Source organism: Molossus molossus, unplaced genomic scaffold (assembly GCF_014108415.1).
Source record: "Molossus molossus isolate mMolMol1 unplaced genomic scaffold, mMolMol1.p scaffold_m16_p_13, whole genome shotgun sequence".
Taxonomy (NCBI): domain Eukaryota; kingdom Metazoa; phylum Chordata; class Mammalia; order Chiroptera; family Molossidae; genus Molossus; species Molossus molossus.
The window spans coordinates 45,411,916-45,431,938 of record NW_023425348.1 but is presented as its reverse complement, the minus strand read 5'-3'; the positions used below and the strand labels follow the sequence as shown (position 1 = coordinate 45,431,938).

At 50.1% G+C, this 20,023-nt stretch overlaps 1 protein-coding gene and 1 long non-coding RNA gene across 6 annotated transcripts; one reads left to right on the top strand and one right to left on the bottom strand.

Moving 5' to 3' along the window:
- Positions 1-1,311: 1,311 nt before the first annotated feature.
- On the bottom strand, positions 1,312-6,014 carry LOC118628300. 2 transcript variants are annotated; one of them, XR_004959274.1, is made up of 3 exons: positions 5,844-6,014; positions 5,519-5,650; positions 1,312-1,360 (listed from the first exon to the last, which is right to left on the bottom strand). It is a non-coding gene; the product is annotated as an uncharacterized LOC118628300 (long non-coding RNA). The 2 variants fall into 2 exon arrangements; XR_004959275.1 differs by lacking the exon at positions 1,312-1,360 and adding an exon at positions 4,095-4,125.
- On the top strand, positions 3,186-19,737 carry PLEKHB1 (pleckstrin homology domain containing B1). 4 transcript variants are annotated; one of them, XM_036259162.1, is made up of 9 exons: positions 3,186-3,255; positions 5,949-6,024; positions 9,331-9,483; positions 10,083-10,185; positions 11,257-11,296; positions 13,439-13,477; positions 14,202-14,306; positions 18,497-18,596; positions 19,098-19,737. In XM_036259162.1, exons 1-9 carry the CDS (start codon positions 3,238-3,240, stop codon positions 19,232-19,234), a joined length of 771 nt encoding a protein of 256 aa, XP_036115055.1. In that variant the 5' UTR covers positions 3,186-3,237; the 3' UTR covers positions 19,235-19,737. The 4 variants fall into 4 exon arrangements, with proteins under 4 accessions (XP_036115055.1, XP_036115056.1, XP_036115058.1 ...); XM_036259164.1 differs by lacking the exon at positions 3,186-3,255 and adding an exon at positions 4,571-4,663; XM_036259163.1 differs by lacking the exon at positions 13,439-13,477.
- The last annotated feature ends 286 nt before the right edge of the window (positions 19,738-20,023 follow it).

Below are 20,023 nucleotides of genomic sequence, written 5' to 3'. Positions count from 1 at the left end.
GGGTTATAATAAAGAAGACAATAACAAGGATTGTGGAAAAATTGGAACTCTCATAAGCTGCTAGTGGAATGTAAAATGATATAACCTCTTTAGAAAATAGTCTGATGGTTTCTCAGAATGTTAAACATACAGTTACCGATGACTCAAAAATGTCACAACCAAGAGAAAAACATACGTCCACACAAAAATTTGTACACAAATGTTTATAGTGGCATTATTCATAATAGCTAATGAGTAGTTAAAATGTCCATTAACTAATGAATAAATAAAACATGGTATATTTATACAATGGAACAGTATTCATCAATAAAAAAGGATGAAGTGTTGATACATGCTACAGCATAGATGAATCTTGAAAATATGTTAAGTGAAAGAAATTAGTTGCAAAAGGCCACATGTGTATGATTTCACTTATATGAAATGTTCAGAATAGGCAGATCCATACATAGGTGTGTAGTTGCCAGGGGCTGGAAGGAAAGAGGATTGCTACAAGGAAAGAGTGGCCGTGAAAAGGTACAGAGTTTCGCCCTGGCTGGTTTGGCTCAGCGGTTAGAGCGTCCACCTGCGGTCCGGAGAGGCCCGGGTTCGGTTCCCGCTAAGGGCATGTACTTCGGTTGCAGTTTGTCCCCGGCCCTGGTTGGTCGTGCGGGTGGCAGCCACTCGATGTGTCCCTTTCACGTCGATGTTTTTCTCTCTCTCTCTCCCTCCCACTCTATCTGAACAAAAAATGGAAAAATGTCCTCGGGTGAGGATAAAAAAACAACAACAACAAAAAAACAAAAGAACTTTTCCGTATGTGGTTTTCCTTTTGCTCAAATTGCAGAATTTTTTTTAGCAAAAAGAGATAGCATTAATTATTCTCATTATATATTTTCTAGAAAATATTAGTGAATTTTAATTTGATAAACCTTTCTACTATTCTCTAAATAATATATCATCTGTGAGCTGTTCACCTACCACAAACATTTGAAATAGCAAAATTCTTTTTTTCCTGTCAATAATTCTATGTACCACAGTTACAAGAGAAACATAAAAGTTACTGTTGGCTTGTCGGTCTTAATAAATTTTAGTTGATTTAAATGGAGTGTCTCTTGCCCTGGCTGGTTTGGCTCAGAGGTTAGAGCATCAGCCTACGGACCAGAGAGTCCCAGGTTTGGTTCCCGCTAAGGGCATGTACCAAAAAGTAAATAAATAAATAAATGGAGAGCCCTGGCTGGTTAGAGCAACGGCCTGCGGTCCAGAGAGACCTGGGTTCGGTTCCTGCTAAGGGCGCGTACCTCAGTTGAAGTTTGTCCCCGGCCCTGGTTGGTCGTGCGGGTGGCAGCCACTCGATGTGTCCCTTTCATGTCGATGAATCTACCTGAACAAAAAATGGAAAAATGTCCTCAGGTGAGGATAAAACAAACAAACAGAGAGAGAGAGGAAGAGAGAGGAAGAGAAAGAGAGAAAAAAACATCAATGTGAAAGGGACACATGGAGGAAAAAAACATCGATGTGAAAGGGATACATGGAGGGCTGCCTCCTGGAGGGCCCAACCAGGGCCAGGGACATACTACAGCTGAAGTACATGCCCTTAGTGGAAAATGAACCCGGGTCTCCCTGGACCACAGGCCAACACTCTAACCGCTGAGCCAAACCGGCCAGGGCTCTCCCACTCTATCTGAACAAAAACTAAAAAAATGTCCTTGGGTGAGGATAAAAAAAAAAGTAAATGGAGCCCTGGGCGGTTTGGCTCAGCGGTTAGAGCGTCGGCCTGCGGTCCGGAGAGACCCGGGTTCGGTTCCCGCTAAGGGCACGTACCTCGGTTGCAGTTTGTCCCCGGCCCCGGTTGGTCGTGCGGGTGGCAACCACTCGATGTGTCCCTTCACATCGATGTTTCTCTCTCTCTCTCTTCCTCTCTCTCCCTCCCGCTCTGTCTGAACAAAAAATGCAAAAATGTCCTCGGGTGAGGATAAAAAAAAAAAAAAAAGTAAATGGAGAGTCTCTTAAAGCCAGGACTGCTGGAGCCGGGATTTCTGCTATGCTCTCAGAGCTTCTCACTTGTCAGTCACACTCTTTCCACCAGTCTACTTGGCTTTGGAAATTAAAAACAACCTCAAGAGTAATCATCAGACTTCAGGAGTCAATGAACTCCCAGGAATTATCAGGAGTCTATGAACTCCCAGGAATTATATGCAAAATGTGATCTGTGTGTATTTTTTTCCTGGGCAGAGTCTACACCCTTTATTAGCATCTCAAAGAGGGTCATTGACCCTAGAGATTCTGTAACTGTATCTAGAGTTTTAGTTTGCAAAGCATCCTCCCCCTTTCCTTACCCCCTGTTCTGTCATAGTGCCCCCTCTTTGGGAGGATGATTGTGGTCTTCCCCTTGAATTCCACACTGCTGCTGGAGAATCTTTCCTTTTCATCTGGTTGCTAAATCCAGAGAATGTAATCTAGAGCTGTCTGCACGGTTCCTCACCTCACTCCTCTATCTAGGGGCCAAATAGCCCTTCACGGAGGAGAGCTGGGAGAGCTGGGGTGGGGGTCTGGATCCAGATTCCCTGAGGCCAGCTCCACCCTCCCCTCCCTCCTCCCTCCTTTCTTCCGTCCTTCTGCTGTGGGGGTGGAAATTTAGCTTGGAGAAGATAGGAGGTTCCAGGGACTGAAAGGCACAACATGGAGAACAGCATGGTTTGGAAGAGCTGGTAACTGGGGATGCACGGAGGGGATGAACTCAGTGGCTAATAGGATCGGCCATGATGAATCCTCCAGCAAGGCACGCACTGCACGAAGGGCCGAAGCGCCAGGGTGGCTTGAGGTCAGGATTACAGAAACCCAGGAGTGAGAGAAGGATGCTTAAAGGGCCAGGCTGTGCAACCAAGACCGGTAAAGGCACTGTCCTGCCCGGCTGGAGAAATAAAATTTAGCCCCGCCCCCAACCGAGGGCAGAGAACCGGTTCCGCCCCCTCACAGGGGAATTACAGCGACTCTAGGCTGAGAGATCTCCTCCGAATCTTGGATGACTTGTTTGTTATCCATTGAACTGAAGGTCTGAGGCCCAGATCAGTCGGGGAGATTGGGGAAGGGACTGAAGAGAGATGACTTTCTCTAGGATCTGTGTGCCCCCATTCATCACCTCCCCCTTCTAGCTCCCACTTGGTAGCACCTTCCTGATCCCCTTAACTTTAAGGCGCTCAGGAAAATGCCCCCCCGCAGGAACCTTCTGGGAAATGCTGCCCTGGCAGCCCAGGAACCATGAGCCCTGCAGCCCCGGTAAGGAAGACGTCTCTGGGGGTAGGAGGAAGGGCCTATGGCAGGGTGGGTGCCCTTTTTAAATAGGGGATCAGACTGGGAGCCTTGCAAGCCCTGACAGGCCCTGTTCTCTGAACGACATCCTGGTTTTGCTTGTAGGTGGGGGTTTGTGGCTGAGCTATTCAAGGAAATGATCCTGGAAGGACAGACTGTGTTGTAGATACAGAAACAGTCTTCTTTTTCCAGTTTGGTCCCCATCAATCCATTTTTGACTGTCCTAGAGGAACCTTTCCAATCCACAAATGCGACCACCTAACTCATCTTGAAATTCCCAACCCCAAGCTCCAGTCATTGTTGTGACGTCCAAGCTCTTGAGCCTATCATCCAATGCCTTCATTTCCTTGCAACCCCTGCCGTTTCATCACCTCACACTCCACAAGCCCTCCCCACCCCTGCACTCTACTTTCCAAACACATGGACACTTTATTTTTTCTTGTTTTTTAATCCTCACTCGAGGTCATGCTTAGAGAGAGGAAGAGAGAGAGAGAGAGAAACATTGATTGGTTGCCTTCCCTACATGCCCCGACTGGGGATCGAACCCACAACCCAGGTATGTGCCCCGACCAGAAATTGAACTGGCAACCTTGCAGTGCTCGGGATGGCGCCCAACCAACTGAGCCGCTCCGGGGGCCAGGCACTCTTTTGAACTTCCTTGATTAGTGTGCTTATGAGTCTCCTAGATTTCCTATTCATCCTTCAAGACCCTCTTCGGCCTCCTCTGGGAAGCCTTCCTTAACCTCTTGGGCAAAATCAGACTCTTCTTTCCCATTGTTAAATCACACCTTGTGCTCTAATTGTGTGTTCACGTTGTCTTCCCAACCAGACTGGAAGCTAGGGAAGGAAAAAAGAAGTTCCTTGTCAGATACTTCTTTGTGCCCTCCATTAGTGCCCAGGGTAGTGCCAGGTATAAACTGAGTATTGAGAAAACATGGCAAAACTAGGATCCTGGCTTCTCCGTGCAGTTTTACTTTTTTTTTTCCTAGAAAATTAGTTATAGATTCTTAGGAAAACGTATTTCATGATAAATAAGTGAGCAAAATGAAATCGCTGGTGCGGCCTCTCCCCTGTGCTCAGGGCCAGATCAGGGCTACCACCCAGGGGCCCTAGTGTACTGCCAGGTTCGAGAGCTGCAGACTACAAGTCCCAGAAGGCCTCACGGCAACACAACTCTCTACGCCCCGCCCCCTCCCAGGGGGTGAGGCGGGGCTGGAAGGCGGGGCTGGAAGGCGGGGCCCAGGGGTAGTGAGTCTGGGGAATGAAATGCCCCAGTAGCTCTGGGGTGCACAAAGCGCAGGCGCAGCGGGTTGGGCGGCAGCAGCATCAAATAGCGGCTGTTTTGGCAGCAGCATCCTGCAACAGGTGTATACAGGTGGGTGCATCAGGGGGAGGCTGAAAAGGGAGTTTGCACCTGGCCTCTTGTCTTACCTGTGTCAGGGCTTGGAGATGAGAGGGAGCTACAGGGGAAGCAGGGACAAGGCCAGACCTTCCAGGCCAGGTGTGTCAGCCCTTGCTACGCAGCAAGTGGGGGAGGGGCAGAGGCACCTGCTTGCAGGTAAGTCGCCCACAGGAGCAGAGTGCACCTAGATTCCAATCCAAGCTCCACCACATACATGGACAAGTCAATGTACCTACGCTCAATTGTGTATGTGTACAATAGGAGTAAATATCCTACTCATCTAACAGAGTTACAGTGGGGACAAGGTAAGGTAGTATAGTATGTGCAGTGGTCCCCAAACTTTGCTGCACATTGAGTCAGCTGTGGATTTTAAAAGACTGTCAATGCTTGCTTCTCACCCCCAGACATTCTGATTCAGTTTTTAATTGAGTATGACCTGGGGATCAGGAGGCTTTTGTTTTGTTTTGTTTTTTAATCTTTATTGTTGAATGTAGAATGTATTACAGATGTTCCTCATTTTTCCCCCAAGGGATCAGGAGTTTTAAAAGGTCCTACTGGCATAATGGTTAGAAGCTGGGACTGCTGGGTGTGAATCTTGACTCCACTGTTTACTAATCAAGTGAATCTGCACAAGTGACTGGACCTCTCCAAACCCGTGTTGTGGGAGTAACAGGGAATGTTGTGAGGCTTTGATGAGATAGCAGACAAAAGCACCAAGAAGTGTATCTGGCATAGTGCTCAGTAAATCATAGCTGCTGTTGAACCATTATTATATGTACTTTGTAGAAGGCTCAGGAAGGGTTCAGATGTGAGGGAGGCTTTTCTTACCTTGAAGGTCCCTCATTTAGTGCCGTGATTCTAATATTCTGTGCTGCCAGCATTTCAGAATTCCAGGGTTTCTAACATTTACGAGTTCCTCACTCCAGCCTCCACCTGCCTCACAGACACACTCCTACATATCTAGAAAGAGAGGCCCGGAATAAGGGATCTGGCCAAGGTTATGGAACTGAGTCTGGAATCCAGGCTCCTGACCCCACCCCTACCCCAGCACAGTGGTGGCTGCCCTGCTGACCCTAGAGACAGTGCTGCCATTATTTGCCTGCAGCAGAGCATGGGGAGGAGATAGGCAGGCTTGCCTTGTTTGTTTACTTACACTCTCTTAAATGGTTCCTCGGGAGGACAGGGCTGGGAGCTTTTCTCCCCAGAGCTGCTCTGGAACTGCTGATGAGGCCTGTGTGTCCTGTGGTTCCTCTGACAGGTCCCGTCTGACTCCATTCTGGAAAGTCCTTTTGAAGAAATGGCCTTGGTGAGGGGCGGCTGGCTGTGGAGACAAAGTGAGTGACCCTGGGCCAAGCCCGTGTCTCTCCTGCACCTTGTCTGGGGGAAGGAGTGAGGAAAGTGGCTTGATGAGCCTGCCATAGTGAACCCTTCTCCCAAGAAACCAGGCCCTTTTTATCCTCCCCTCCTTTGTCCATGCTTTTCCCTGTGTCTGGAACATCCTTCCTATTCCTGACTGCTTGGTAAACTTCTACGTATTCTTTTTTTGTTTGTTTGTTTTGTTTTATCCTCACCCGAGGACATTTTTTCTATTTTTTGTTCAGATAGAGTGGGAGGGAGGGAGAGGAAGAGAGAGAGAGAGAAACATCGACGTGAAAGGGACACATTGAGTGGCTGCCACCCACACGACCCAACCAGGGCCAGGGACAAACTGCAACCGAGGTACATGCCCCTAGCGGGAACCGAACCCAGGTCTCTCTGGACCACAGGTCGACGCTCCAACCGCTGAGCCAAACCGGCCAGGGCAACTTCTACGTATTCTTTTTTTTTTTTTATCCTCACCTGAGGATATTTTTCCATTTTTTGTACAGATAGAGTGGGAGGGAGAGAGAGGAAGGGAGAGAGAGAGAAACATCGACGTGAAGGGACACATCGAGCGGCTGCCACCCGCACAACCAACCAGGTTGAGCCAAACCGGCCAGGGAAACTTCTACGTATTCTTTTTTTTTTTTTTATCCTCACCTGAGGATATTTTTCCATTTTTTGTACAGATAGAGTGGGAGGGAGAGAGAGGAAGGGAGAGAGAGAGAAACATCGACGTGAAGGGACACATCGAGCGGCTGCCACCCGCACAACCAACCAGGGCCGGGGACAAACTGCAACCGAAGTACATGCCCTTAGCGGGAACCGAACCCGGGTCTCTCCGGACCGCAGGCCGACGCTCTAACCGCTGAGCCAAACTGGCCAGGGCTTCTACGTATTCTTTAAGACCCAGCTCAGATGTCTCCTTCTGTGAGGAGCCTTCTCTGACTTTTCCTCTAACCCCCACCCCAGCCCCTGCTGTAACACCAAACTTTGCTGGAGGCTCCCTTCTCTGATCCCCAATGCCTCATCCATACTCCTGTTATGGTATTGATTTTCCTGTAACTGTCTTTTTTTGTTTTTAATAGAAGGAGGAGGGAAAAGAGATAGAAACATTGATGAGAGAGAGCATTGATTGACCACCTCCTGCATGCCTGGGGATTTGGCCCATAACCTGGGCATGTGCCCAGACCAGGAATCAAACCAGCAACCTCTTGGTGCATGGGTTGATGCTCAGCCACTGAGCCACACTGACCGGGCTGTGTATACACACACACACACACACACACGTATTTTATTCTCACCCGAGGATGTTTTTTCATTTTTTGTTCAGATAGAGTGGGAAAGAGAGAGAGGAAGAGAGAGAGAGAAAGAAACATCGACATGAAAGGGACACATCGAGTGGTTGCCACCCACACAACCCAACCGGGGCCGGGGACAAACTGCAACTGAGGTACGTGCCCTTAGCGGGAACTGAACCCGAGTCTCTCTGAACCGCAGGCTGACGCTCTAACCGCTGAGCCAAACCGGCCAGGGCTTTAAATATTTTTTAATTGATATTTTTAGAGAGAGAGGAAGGGAGAGAGAGAAACATTGGTGCCTCCTGCATGCCCCCTATTGGGGATTGAGCCCACAACCCCCACATGTGCCCTGACCAGGAATAAAACTGGGACATCTCAGTCAATGGGTTGATGCTCAACCACTGAGCCAAAGCAGCTGGGACCTATAACTGTCTTTACCTGTGGATCTCACCTCCTCCCATCTCATGCAGGCCCCAGGCTGTGAGCTCTTCAAGGACAGGGGCTGGGTTGATCCTCTGTGTGCCCATACCACCCCAGCCCAGGGCTGGCCATGTAACCAGGCTCAGAACAAAATGAAAAATGCCTCTGTGCTTTGGGATCTATAAGGCTCTAAGAAGCTCTCTTATGTCTTTGCCGTTCCCGTTAAGATTTCCAATTGTGAAATGTTTGAAGCTAGGGTTCAGCTCCCAGACCCATGATCAGAGTCATAATCTTTTTTTTTTTTTTTATCCTCACCTGAGGACATTTTCCCATTTTTTTTATTCAGACAGTGGCAGGGAGAGAGAGGAAGAGAGAGAGAGAAACATCGATGTGAAAGGGACACATCGAGTGGCTGCCACCCTTACGACCCAACCAGGGCCAGGGACAAACTGCAACCGAAGTACATACCCTTAGCAGGAGCCAAACCCGGGTCTCTCTGGACCGCAGGCCGACACTAACCGCTGAACCAAACCGGCCAGGGCTAGTCATGATCTTAACAAGAGCTCTCCTGGGCTAGGAACTCCCTACCCCCCCTCCATGACCTATTCTCAGTCATTCAGTTCAACAAACACTAAGCCCAGGCCCAGCTGTGGACCCCCAGTCTGGTGGAAGAGGCAGACACTACATAAATCACCATCACACAAGTAAGAGGTAAATGGAGGCTCAGGGTAGGGAGAGGTCTTTGCCCTTGAAGAGACCTGTGGCTTGGTGTCGAAGCCCTCAAGGTCATTCATTTGCCTTTCAAAACATTTATGGCCCTGGCCGGTTTGGCTCAGCAGTTAGAGCTTAGATAGGCCTGTGGACCAAAGAGTTGCAAGTTTTTTGTTTTTTTGTAATCCTCACTCGAGGACATTTTTTCCATTTTTTGTTCAGATAGAGTGGGGAGGGAGAGAGAGAGAGAGAGAAACATCGACGTGAAAGGGACACATCGAGTGGTTGCCACCCACACGACCCAACCAGGGCCGGGGACAAACTACAACCGAGGTAGGTGCCCTTAGGGGGAACCGAACCCGCGTCTTTCTGGACCGCAGGCCAACGCTCTACCGCTGAGCCAAACTGGCCAAAGAGTTGCAGGTTTGATTCCGGTCAAGGGCACATACTTTTGTTGTGATTCATTCTCTGGCCCGGGTTGGGGAGGCAACCAATTGATGTGTCTCTCTCACATCGATGTATCTCTCTCTCCCTCCCTCCCACTGTATCTGAAGATAAATGGAAAAATATCCTCGGGTGAGGATTTAAAAATAAAATAAAGTTTCAGATCTTACATTAAAAACACACACACACACACGTATGGAGCCCCTACTGTGTGTTATGCCTAATGGGAGGCAATGGGTGAACAAGACAGAAAGAGGATCTGACATCACTTCAGGAGATAGACAAGGAAGAGTGATTACAACTCTGGAGGGCTAGGGGAAGGGGACTCTGGGAGCCCATCCAGGGCTCCTGCCCCCCAGCAGGCTCTGCAATCAGCCTGCCTGATGGGTCTGGAATATCTCACAGGCTCTATCCTTCGCCGCTGGAAACGGAACTGGTTCGCTCTGTGGCTGGATGGGACCCTGGGCTACTACCACGATGAGACTGCGCAGGATGAGGAGGACCGTGTACTTATCCGCTTCAATGTTCGCAACATAAAGATTGGCCAAGAGTGCCACGGTGAGAAGCCCTTTCCTCTTTGGCACTGTGACTGACTATGGATATGGCCCTCCCATCATGTCTGTCTGAGAACTCCTGCATTGGAAGGCTCTCTGCAACTTTCAGAGGGCTTCTATAGACTTTGCTTCTAGGCTTCTATCAACTCCAATTCATGTGGGTATGAATTAGAAAATCAGGTCCTTATTGAGTTCCTACCCTGTGCTGGGCCCTGGGCCCTATGCTGGGGTCAGAGGTGAGTCAGACACAGGTCTTGCCCTCCAGGTGCTAGGAACTGGGTAAAGATGAAGGAAAATAAAGGAGGCTCAGAGAAGTTAAGAGAGTGGCCCAGAGTCACACAGCAAATCTCAACAAGACTCAGGCCACAATTATAATGGTTACTGAGAGCTAGATGTACCTAACTAGGGAAGTGGGCAATGTGAAGGGGTTGAAAGACTCTAAGGAGTAGAGCAGAATCCCAAAGAATGTGTGTGGGATCAGAGGAGGTTGGCAATGGCTAATAAACAACCCAGAGAAGCCAGTTCTATTCTTGTTCCTGGCTTACTGGGGGGACCTGGGGCCTGTGCCCCATGGAAACCCCTTATCTGTGTGTCTGCCTTTAGATGTGCAGCCCCCAGAGGGCCGGAGCCGAGATGGCCTGCTGACTGTGAATCTACGGGAGGGCTTCCGCCTGCACCTGTGTGCAGAGACTCAGGATGACGCCATGTGAGTCGCTCTCAGGAGAGGGTAGGGTGGTATCTTGGGGAATGTGATCAGATGCCTTCTCCTCACTGGGCCTTGTGGTTCCCTGAGGTTAGGAAGAGGGGACAGAGAGACCAGTCGGGTTGGTGGAGGCTGGAAGAGTGGATGCAATGGCTCATGGTGATTGGTAAGGTACCCAGTAAACTCCTTACCTGGTCTGTGATGAACTCAGGACTGTTGAGGGAGGAGTGTGCCCACCTGCTTCGAGTGTGTGGTCCCTGATCACTCAGTCAGTTCCTTAGCAGCCGCTGAGGTGAGCCCTCACTTAGGGTTGATACAAAGGAACAGAGCCTTGTGGCATCCTCAAAGGACCCTCCTTCCGAGATGTCCTGGTGGGGGAGTGATCTGAGGGGTGGACCCTGACCTGCTTCACAGAGGCAGCCTGCCACATTATGGGGGCACCCAATGTCAGACTCAGGTCCACACTGTGAGACTGGGCATATCTTCCTCAGGAGCCAGCTGCTCACTCACATTCTTTCCCTTCCTACCCTCTGGCAGAGGGTCAGTTGGCCTTTGCATTGTAGGAGAGTGAATGAGATGGGGTGTGTGAGAGTGGGGGAAGCTGAGCTCTGGGTAGACAAAACACAGAGCTGCCTTGTCCCAGACAGGTGCCATGGCAACCAACAAAAGCCCATTGTCCTGTGTCCACTGGGCCTTTCCAGGGCTCTGGGGTCAGAGCATTGGGGAACGATTTGTAGGTTTTGAATGTGGAGGGGCACCGAAGCTAGAGAACCCTAAGCTCCAGCCACCCTAAGAGGCCCAGGCCCCTAAGAGAGCCACCCCCAGGCCCAGTTGTCTGTTGTCTACATGGGGAAACTGGACCTGCTAAAGGGTAAAACTATGGACTAAGAGTGAATTACGAGGTTCCATGTGACTGGGACAGGGGAGGGGGTCACCTTTTTATACTCAAAAGATTTCTGCCTTTGAAAGTGACTGGGGCTATAGGCTGGGTGAGGGAGTTAAATTTAAAATGTAGGGGCCCGTCCCCCTTTCCCCAAACTGCCCCCTCATGGTCTGGTGTGGTTTGCTTTGCAGAGCATGGAAGACAGCGCTGCTGGAGGCGAATTCCACCCCGGTGAGCCCCCATTCCCACCCTCTCTCCTCCCCACCCCTACCTGCCATGGAATCATGGGTGCTCAGACTCGGTCTCCACTTGCCAGGAGCTCTCAATTCCCATATATGTGAGTGAATAGACTTGTGCTAACTCAGATGCCCTAAGACCCAAGTAGAAAAGAACAGAAGACAGCCCACTGGTGCTCGGAGGAGGGAGAGAGAAGCCTGCAAGAAGGGGATGGCATGTGAGCTGGGGGAAAGGAACTGTGTTTTATCGAGTAGCTATTATGTACCAGGTGTGGTACAGGTGCAATTCCAACTATTCCTCACAACACTCCTGTGAGGTTGGGATCATTATTCCCTCTGTAAATGATAAGACTGAGCTTCACCAATGCACACAACAAACATTTACTAACTTTCTACTATATGCCAGGCACTGTGCAAGAGGTGGACTCAGGAGTTGTGGGTCCTGCCCTCCTGGACTCAGACTAGTGGGAAGCCAGATGTGAGATAACTACTTACACTGTTTTTTATCCCATTGCAATGGTGGTAACTGCTCTGACAGAGCCATGCAGTGTGCATTCAGTGTGTGACCACCTTGGTGGCCTGATTCAGGTGGGAGTTCAGACAAGGCTTAAAATGAGACCTAAAGGATAAACAAATATACTGGATGCAAGGGGTGGGGTGAGGTGTATGGAGCAGCTTTCCAGGAAGAGGAAACTACATGTTCAAAGGCCTTGAGAGGGGTTAAGACTTTGGCAAGTTGAAGAACAAAAGGAAGGCTGGATGGCTGGAGCTCAGGGAGTGAGAAGGTAGTGGGGAAGGAGGGTTGGCAGGTCCAGGCATTATGGGCTGTGGTAAGGATGTCAATTTCTCCTAAGAGCATCAGGAAGTTATTGAAAATCTTTAAGCGGAGGGATGGTATGAACAAGTCAGTCCAGATATGTATTTTTTAAAAAAAATTTTTTTATCCTCACCCAAGGACACTTCTCCACTTTTTGTTCAGACAGAGTGGGAGGGAGAGAAAGAGAAAGAAACATCGACGTGAAAGGGACACATTGAGTGGTTGCCACCCACACGACCCAACCAGGGCCAGGGACAAACTGCAACCAAGGTACGTGCCCTTAGCAGGAACCGAACCTGGGTCTCTCTGGACCGCAGGCCGACGGTCTAACCGCTGAGCCAAACCGGCCAGGGCCAGATATGTATTTTTAAAAAGATACTCTGGCTGGTAGGTAGGGCATGGATTATACAGGATAAAAGTGATGCTGGAGACCAGTTAGAAGGCTGGGACAGTGTCCAGCTGGCTGGCTGGAGGCTTGGACTAAGGCCTTGCTGGTGGAGACAAGCTGACGAGGATAAGTCATGTTTAGGAGGTAGAGCCAACAGAACTTAATGACTAATAGAGATGTGGGTTTGAGGAGCTGCCCAAAGCCCCCAGCTCAAGGGTGGCCCAACTTGGCCTTGACCCCCATCTGCCTGTCTCCAGATTCCATGTTTGCTCCTGTCTGTGGCAGTGGAGTCCTACTTTGAGAGAAAGTCTGCTGGGAAGTAGAGGGAAACCCCCTGAGGCATCTACCTGCTGAAGGTCGGGCATGGTGATGGGCACCTGTCATAGGTTATATCATTTCATCTTTCAACAACTCTGGTAGGAGATGAAGTTTTGGTCCCATTTACAGATAGAAAAACTGAGGTTCAGAGGGGGAGTGATTTATCCAAACTCTTACGGTTTTAAGTCAGTGAAAAAGCCTGTATTGAATCAAGGTCAGTGTGAGATTTTGAGGGAAACTGCCCGAGCAGAGGCAGGGAGGTAACATGTGCATGTGTGTGTGTGCACACCTGTGTATCAGGGCCAGGAGTCTGGCCTGGCTGGAGTGTAATGCATGGAGGGAGAAAATGGGAAAGATGACCTCTGAGGAGCTACATCAGAAAGGGTCTTGAAGTCCAGTTAAAGGAACTGAACTTCATCTCAGGATAGTAGGGAGCAGTAAAGGTCATTAAGCAGGAAGGGCTCTGGTCAGACTTTGGGGAGCAGACTGAGGCTTCTGGGTGGAGGCTGGATTAGAGGAGGCTAGGAGTGAGGAGGCTGGGGCAGTGGTCAGCAGGGTGGAGGGACACCCAGTTGGGCTAAACTGGTTCTGAACTCCCAATCCCCCTTATGCAGGGCAACTCAGTCCCACCAAAGAGAGGCGGAAGGAAAGAGGTGAGGGCTGGCCGTTCTGCACTCTGTGACTCTATGAAGCTGCCTTGTCCCTTCTCTTCCCATCTGCCTTCCTGCTGCTCTGCCTACCACACCTCTGTGCTCTGACCCTCTACTCCACCTCCCTGCTCTACACACACATCCCTCTGGTCCCAGAGCTTGCTCGAGCAGGGTGTTTGTGCCTCTGTGTCTTTGAACCAGTGTGTGCCTGTCTTTGAGTGTTCATGCCTGTGTGTGTGGGCTTCTGTCTGTCTTGTACCTATGTAGGAGTTACCTGTGCTTTGTCTTCTCACATTCTGCAGGCTTATATCCCACTCTGGTGGAGGCTCCAGGAGGAGCCCCTGACCCCAGCTGTTCCAGGGAACACAGGGCCAGGGCTCAGCCAGGGCCGAGGCTGGGGGCCACTGAAGGGGGCAGGTGGCTGGGAGGGCAGATCAGAACAGTTTTGTCCACCCTGGAGATGGGGAGCCTCACCAGCCTGAAACAGGTGAAGGTGGGCTAACTGGAGAGATGCTACTGATCCTTCTTCTCTGAGTAACTTGAGCAAAATCACCACTCCCTCTTAGCCTCCTCCCTTTATCATGAGCCGAGGAGGAAGACACCCCCAACCCGTCTAGCTGGCAGAGGGCTATGGTAGGACCTATTAAGAACTGTGGGTCTCTAAAGATGTAGAGGGCCTCTGACACCTACCTTCCTCCCCCTTCTTGGGTTTCTGTGGCCTGAGCAGGCCCCAGCTGGAGCCACCGTCCCTCCCAGAAGCCGCCGGGTTTGCCCCAAGGTCAGGTGTGTGACCCGCTCGTGGAGCCCCTGTAAGGTTGAGAGGCGAATCTGGGTAAGTGCTGACTTAGCTCTCCTTGCCTCCATCCTGGCCACCAGGATGTGCCTTCAAAACTGGGCCTGGTCACATCCCTTCCCTGCTCACAAATATCCCAAGGCTCCCATCATCCATGGGGCACCAACCACAACTCTGCTTTCCAGGGTCTTGGGATCTGGCCTGGGTCAGCCTCACCTACCAGGTCTCTCATCCCCTGTGCTCCAGTTGCTTTGCTGCACCCTCTGTCCTAGCTGCTCCAGACCTTTTCCCTCCTCCTAGCTTTTGCACATGCTGTTCTTTCTGCTGTGTAAACCCTTAGTCTCCATATTCACCTGAAAAGCTCATGCTTATCCTAAGACCCACCTCAAAGGCTGCTACCTCCTCAGGGAGGACTTCCCAGGCATTGTCGCTCCCTCCCACGGCCCACTGCACTAATACTTAGTAGTTTTCATTCTGCCTGGTTTAAAATCTGTTTATTTCTGTCTTTGTTCTCTCTTAAGACCTGGAACTTCCTCTAAGGCAAGGACCAGGTCTGATCAGCTCTGCCCCTATGGAGCCTAGCACAGTGCTAGGTATACAGACAGCTAGGTATACTTAGTCATTGGGACTGTCTATTTTGACCCTCCTTATTCCTGGTGCATAAGGGTCTGGCAAGTAGGCCTCAGGCAGTGTTCACTGAATGAGCAAACAAGTGAATGAATAAAGGGAGGAAGGAAGAAGTGAAACACCTATTATGGCATATTATAATTTAGTCCCTGTCTGTCTCCCTGTCCACCCCCCAGTGTTTTTGGAAAGCAGGATTTGGGGATGAATCCTCTCTGTCCCCAGTGCTCAGCCCGGGCATAATGGGGGCTTGCCATAGAGTACCTGTGGACTGTGAGCTCTTTTTCTAGCACAGTGGTGCTCAATGTGGTTGTGCATTAGAATTGCTTAAGGACTTAAAAAAATACAAATGTTCAGATCCCTACATATGGATGCTCTAATATCAAGGTTTGGCCTTGAAAATCTGTGGTTTACAGATTTCTCCTGGTGATTCTGATGTGCAAGAACCACCGAGCCCAGAAGTACTAGGACCCCCAGTTGCTTAGGCATGGCTCTTCTGGATTCTCACTGTGGCTTGGTAGTGGGCAGTGTAGGAAAGACTGTCCCTATTTACAGATGAGAAAACTGAAGCTCTGAGAGGTCATGACTCGACCAGGGTCACTTAATTCATCAGTAGCAGGGCTGGGACTTCCAGCCCAGCATTCTGAGGCATCCCCATGCCCAAACTGCCATTCAAGTTTGTTTACAGTGGAGATTCCTAAAAATAGGATTTAAAAGTCTGTAAACCTTTAAAATCTTATAAGTACACAACAACTTTTCTGAGGTAAGGAATCTATTTGCATGTGACCTCCTGAGTCACATGCCCCTGCCCCCACTCACAAAAGGGTCTGGGCCTGCAGAGAGGGAGAGGACCAGGAATCAAGTCCTTTGGATATGTTCTTGAGGTTTCCAGGGTGGTCCCTGCCCTGTTGCCAGGTGACCCACATGACTTTACCTCTGGGCCTCCCAGGTCTGGAGGGTAGAAACAGGTGGCCCAAAGGGACATGAGGTGGTATTTTCCATTCTCTCCAGGGCCTGACAGGTTCCCTGTGCAGCTGCAGAGGTGCACACTCTGGACCTCACTTCCCTACCAGTAAAATTGGGGATCTGAGTGCTTAGATCTCTCTAGCCCCTTCTAGGTTTGATGCTCAGATCCTGGCCATCCCCACCAGAAATTCCTATTGGATTACCCTTGGGGAAGAAGCACAGTGAAGGAAGTCACTTGAGACTGAGCTTTGTTTGTTTGAGTCTCCTGAATTGCCCTGGGACTCGTCATTGTCCCTAACTTGAAACTGGACTTATAGTTGGGTGATGTTCCAGTCTGGCCCTGTATTTGATTCACTTGAGATAAATTCAATATATTAGGCACTTACCAGGTTAGGTTAGACCCAATCAGGCCTGGTTAGACCCAGTTCCTGCTCTTGGTAGTGATGATGGTGGTGTTTACAAGTCTGATGAGAGAGATTCCCACTCACAGGGATACAAGCAATGACACTACCGAGTGACTGGTGCTTTGCTGTGATGAGGGAAGTCTAAGGGCAATAGGTGCCCAGATGGGAGTCCAACAGAACATGAGGTTCAGGGAGAGTAATACTTGGGTTGACTCTGAAAGACAAGTTAGGTAGTTGAATAAAAAAAAAGGTAAGCCCTGTCCGGTTTTGCTCAGCGGTTAGAGAGTCGGCCTGTGGTCCAGAGAGACCCAAGTTTGGTACCCGCTAAGGGCGCGTACCTCGGTTGCAGTTTGTTCCCGGCCCTGGTTGGTCGTGTGGGTGGCAGCTACTCCATGTGTCCCTTTCACGTCGATGTTTCTCTCTCTCTCCCGCCCACTCTATCTGAACAAAAGAATGGAAAAATGTCCTCGGGTGAGGATAAAAAAAAAAAGATAAGAGCCCTGGCCAGTCTGGCTCAAGGGTAGAGTATCAGCCCGCGGACCAATAAGTCGTGGGTTCGATTCCAGGCAAGGGCACGTACCTCGGTTGCGGTTTGTCCCTGGCCCTGGTTGGGGTTGTGCTAGAGGCAACCAGTCGATGTGTCCCTCTCACGTCGATGTTTTTCTCTCTCTTCCTTTCTTTCCTTCTTTCTCCCTCCCACTCTATCTGAGGATAAATGGGAAAATATCCTCTGGTGAGGATTTAAAAAAAAAGGTAAGAAAGGCATCCCCATCAATGGGAAATGGCATGGAGATTTGACATCATGAGGTAAACTTCTTGAAAGAGATGTCATGATATGTTGGTTCCATCCTTCAACTCTAACCATTCTTCAATTCCCTGGCTTCTTTCCCTAATTACTCCTCTAAGAAGTGTTTTTTCAAGGTCACCCACAGCTTCCAAGTTGCCAAAACAATGGCTCGTTCTTTTAGCACTGGCCAAGAGGATGGACAGAAGAGCATATTTAGAATATAAAGTCATGAGACCGGGTGGCTGATATGATGTGGGAGATGAGCATGTGAAGACAGGGTGCCAACATGATGTCTTGGTTTGAGTACATGGTGGTGGCATTTAGAGAAAATAATTTACAGAAAAGCAGGTTTAGGGAGATGGAAGGATGATGAAATCACTTTGAGATGGATGGATTTTAGAACACATGGACTTCAAAGGGGAGTGGACCATTCAGGTGTGAAGTTGAGTTAGAGATAGAGGGTAGAAGGGGGCTAAGAAGGAGGAGCCAGGAGAGAAGGGGATCCTGCCCCCTCTCCAGGTCTGTTCCCTGTAGAAACTGAGGGGCTTGGATTAGGAGCTTCCATTTAAATCAGCATATATTTAGCTGTATCATTCACCAGACTCTGCTGGTGACACAAATAAATCAGAGTCCTTGCCTATAGGTAGCTCACATTTGGAATGTAAGCAGGAAAGGCCCAGAGGAAAGATAGGAGTGAGGCACAAGCATAGCCCGCAGAGAACTCGGGGAGAAAGGATTCTTTCTGGGCCCAGAAGGACTTCCTGGAGTTTTGAGGGGTTAGTAAAAATCTAATGGGGAGGGAAGGGGACAGGGAGTGCATTCCTCCCTCCCAGAGAGAACACTGACCATTCTCTGAGCCTCCATCCCAGCTTTATGTAATGTGGAGATAATAATGCTTGTGGTAAGGAATAGAGGAGGTAACAATGTGAACAGCTCCCTCAGCTCCCTATCGACCTGGTGGATGCTCGATAATACTTTAATTACTTCCTTTCCCTACTGGATCAAACTGCTTCCTCTCTCCCCAACCCCCTATTTCCTGGGCCTGGGGTTTGGCCAGGTCTCCAGCTCTGTGACTAGGAGAGTAGAGAAATCCATCGGGTTTCTCTAAATGGAACCACTGGAGCTGCTAGCAAATATTAGACTATCTATGAAGGAAGTTGAAAGCCCTGGAGAATTTTTTATTAGGGGAGTGCTAGGTAGGAGGCCAGGACAGGAAAATGGCATCACTGGGAGCTAGATAATAGGGGCTGAGTTTTAGAGGACAAGAACCATGGATCTTGTGAAAAGGCAGGGCTTTTCTCCAGGAGCTTGCTGGTCCCTGGGTACCCATTTCTAAACTTGGGGAGGTGGCTCTATGGGTCCAGAGGGGCTTGATCTGGGTGTAGTGGGTAGGGAACCAAACCAGGGCGAGGAAGTTCCCAAGCAACTAACGTGGCAGGGCTTCCCAGGTGCGGGTCTACAGCCCTTACCAAGACTACTATGAGGTGGTGTCCCCCAACGCGCACGAGGCCACGTATGTTCGCAGCTACTACGGACCGCCCTACGCAGGTAAATTTCTGGCCCGCCCCCGTCCCCTGCCTCGATCCAGGCTCTACTCTTTTAGTAATCCCAGATATTCCCGGATATTCCCAGACAGGACCCTCCCCAAGGCCCTCCTAGTCCCCAGACTCGGAGTAGCTCTAGAGCCCCTCCCCATTCCAGGCCGCTCTGTACCCGTTCCTGAGCTGGTAGTGACCCCTGGTGGCTAATGCGGGAATGGCTGCCGTCTTCCACTCCAGGTGTGGTCCGGACATTCTTAAGCGATCCCGAGGTTTCTTCGCCTTTGCACCCTAAGCCCACCGTACTGGAACGTCTGTAGCAGATACTACGCCTGGAAGTCGTGGGGATGGATGGGGTGCACTTCCTTCCCGCATTAAGGCCTCAGTTTCTCTAACAGGGGAACAGGACAGTGGGCCCAGGGACTTATCTTGGGTCGGGCCGGAGTCAAGCTGAAGAGGAGCAAAGGTAGCTCTGCTCCTTCCTCTAAATTCTCACCGGCTTTCTCCACAGGCCCCGGCGTAACGCACGTGGTAGTGCGGGAGGATCCCTGCTACAGCTCGGGAGCCCCCCTGGCCATGGGCATGCTCGCGGGGGCCGCCACCGGCGCAGCGCTGGGCTCACTCATGTGGTCGCCCTGTTGGTTCTGAGCCCTGAAAATCAGCGCATAGTTTATTCCTTGACCCACCCTCCACCCCAAGCTCTGCCTAACTTTTGCCTCTTCCTCTCCATTTTGCCATTCCAAGCTGGATCACCACTCCTCCCTCTACTCCCCACCTTCACTCCTTGCATCGGAAGAAGCTATCATCCCAGGCACAAACATTAACTCAAAATCCTTGTATCTACCGCCAGACACCCCAGAAATCCAGTATAGACACATATGGATAAGTCTTCCCCAAACACAAGACACAGAAAACCCAACTCTTGTGGTTTCACATTTCCCAGGTGTTGGAGATACAGGGGTCAGGTTCTTCCTCAGGTGGCTCCAGGCTTGGTGGGGCAAGCAGGAGTAAACACTTGACAAAGCAGTTATCAGTTCTTTTACAGCATGAGGACAGAGTGAGGAAGGTAGGCCAGAAGTAAAGTTGTTGGCAAGAATGCAGAGCCATGACCATCATGGCATATGAAAAATTAAAGGGAGCGTTTAATTGGGCTGGGGGGGGGGGGGGCAGGGCAGGGGTCCCATTATGCCCCTCCAGGTTAAGATGCTTGCTGGGTAAGGGGGAGATGTGACCTTTTTTTGGAGGAAGTTTCATAATGAATGAATATAATGCCTGTTTTGTTAACATACCCAAACCCAAAACACTACCTTCCCCTACCAGCTTACTGAGTCCCCTCTTCCTTCAGTGTTCAGAAAGCATGTTTCCCATGTCAGGATGCTTGGGGTAACAATTGAGCTGAACCAGGGGTCCTCTTGCTTTGGGGGGGGGGGGCAGATG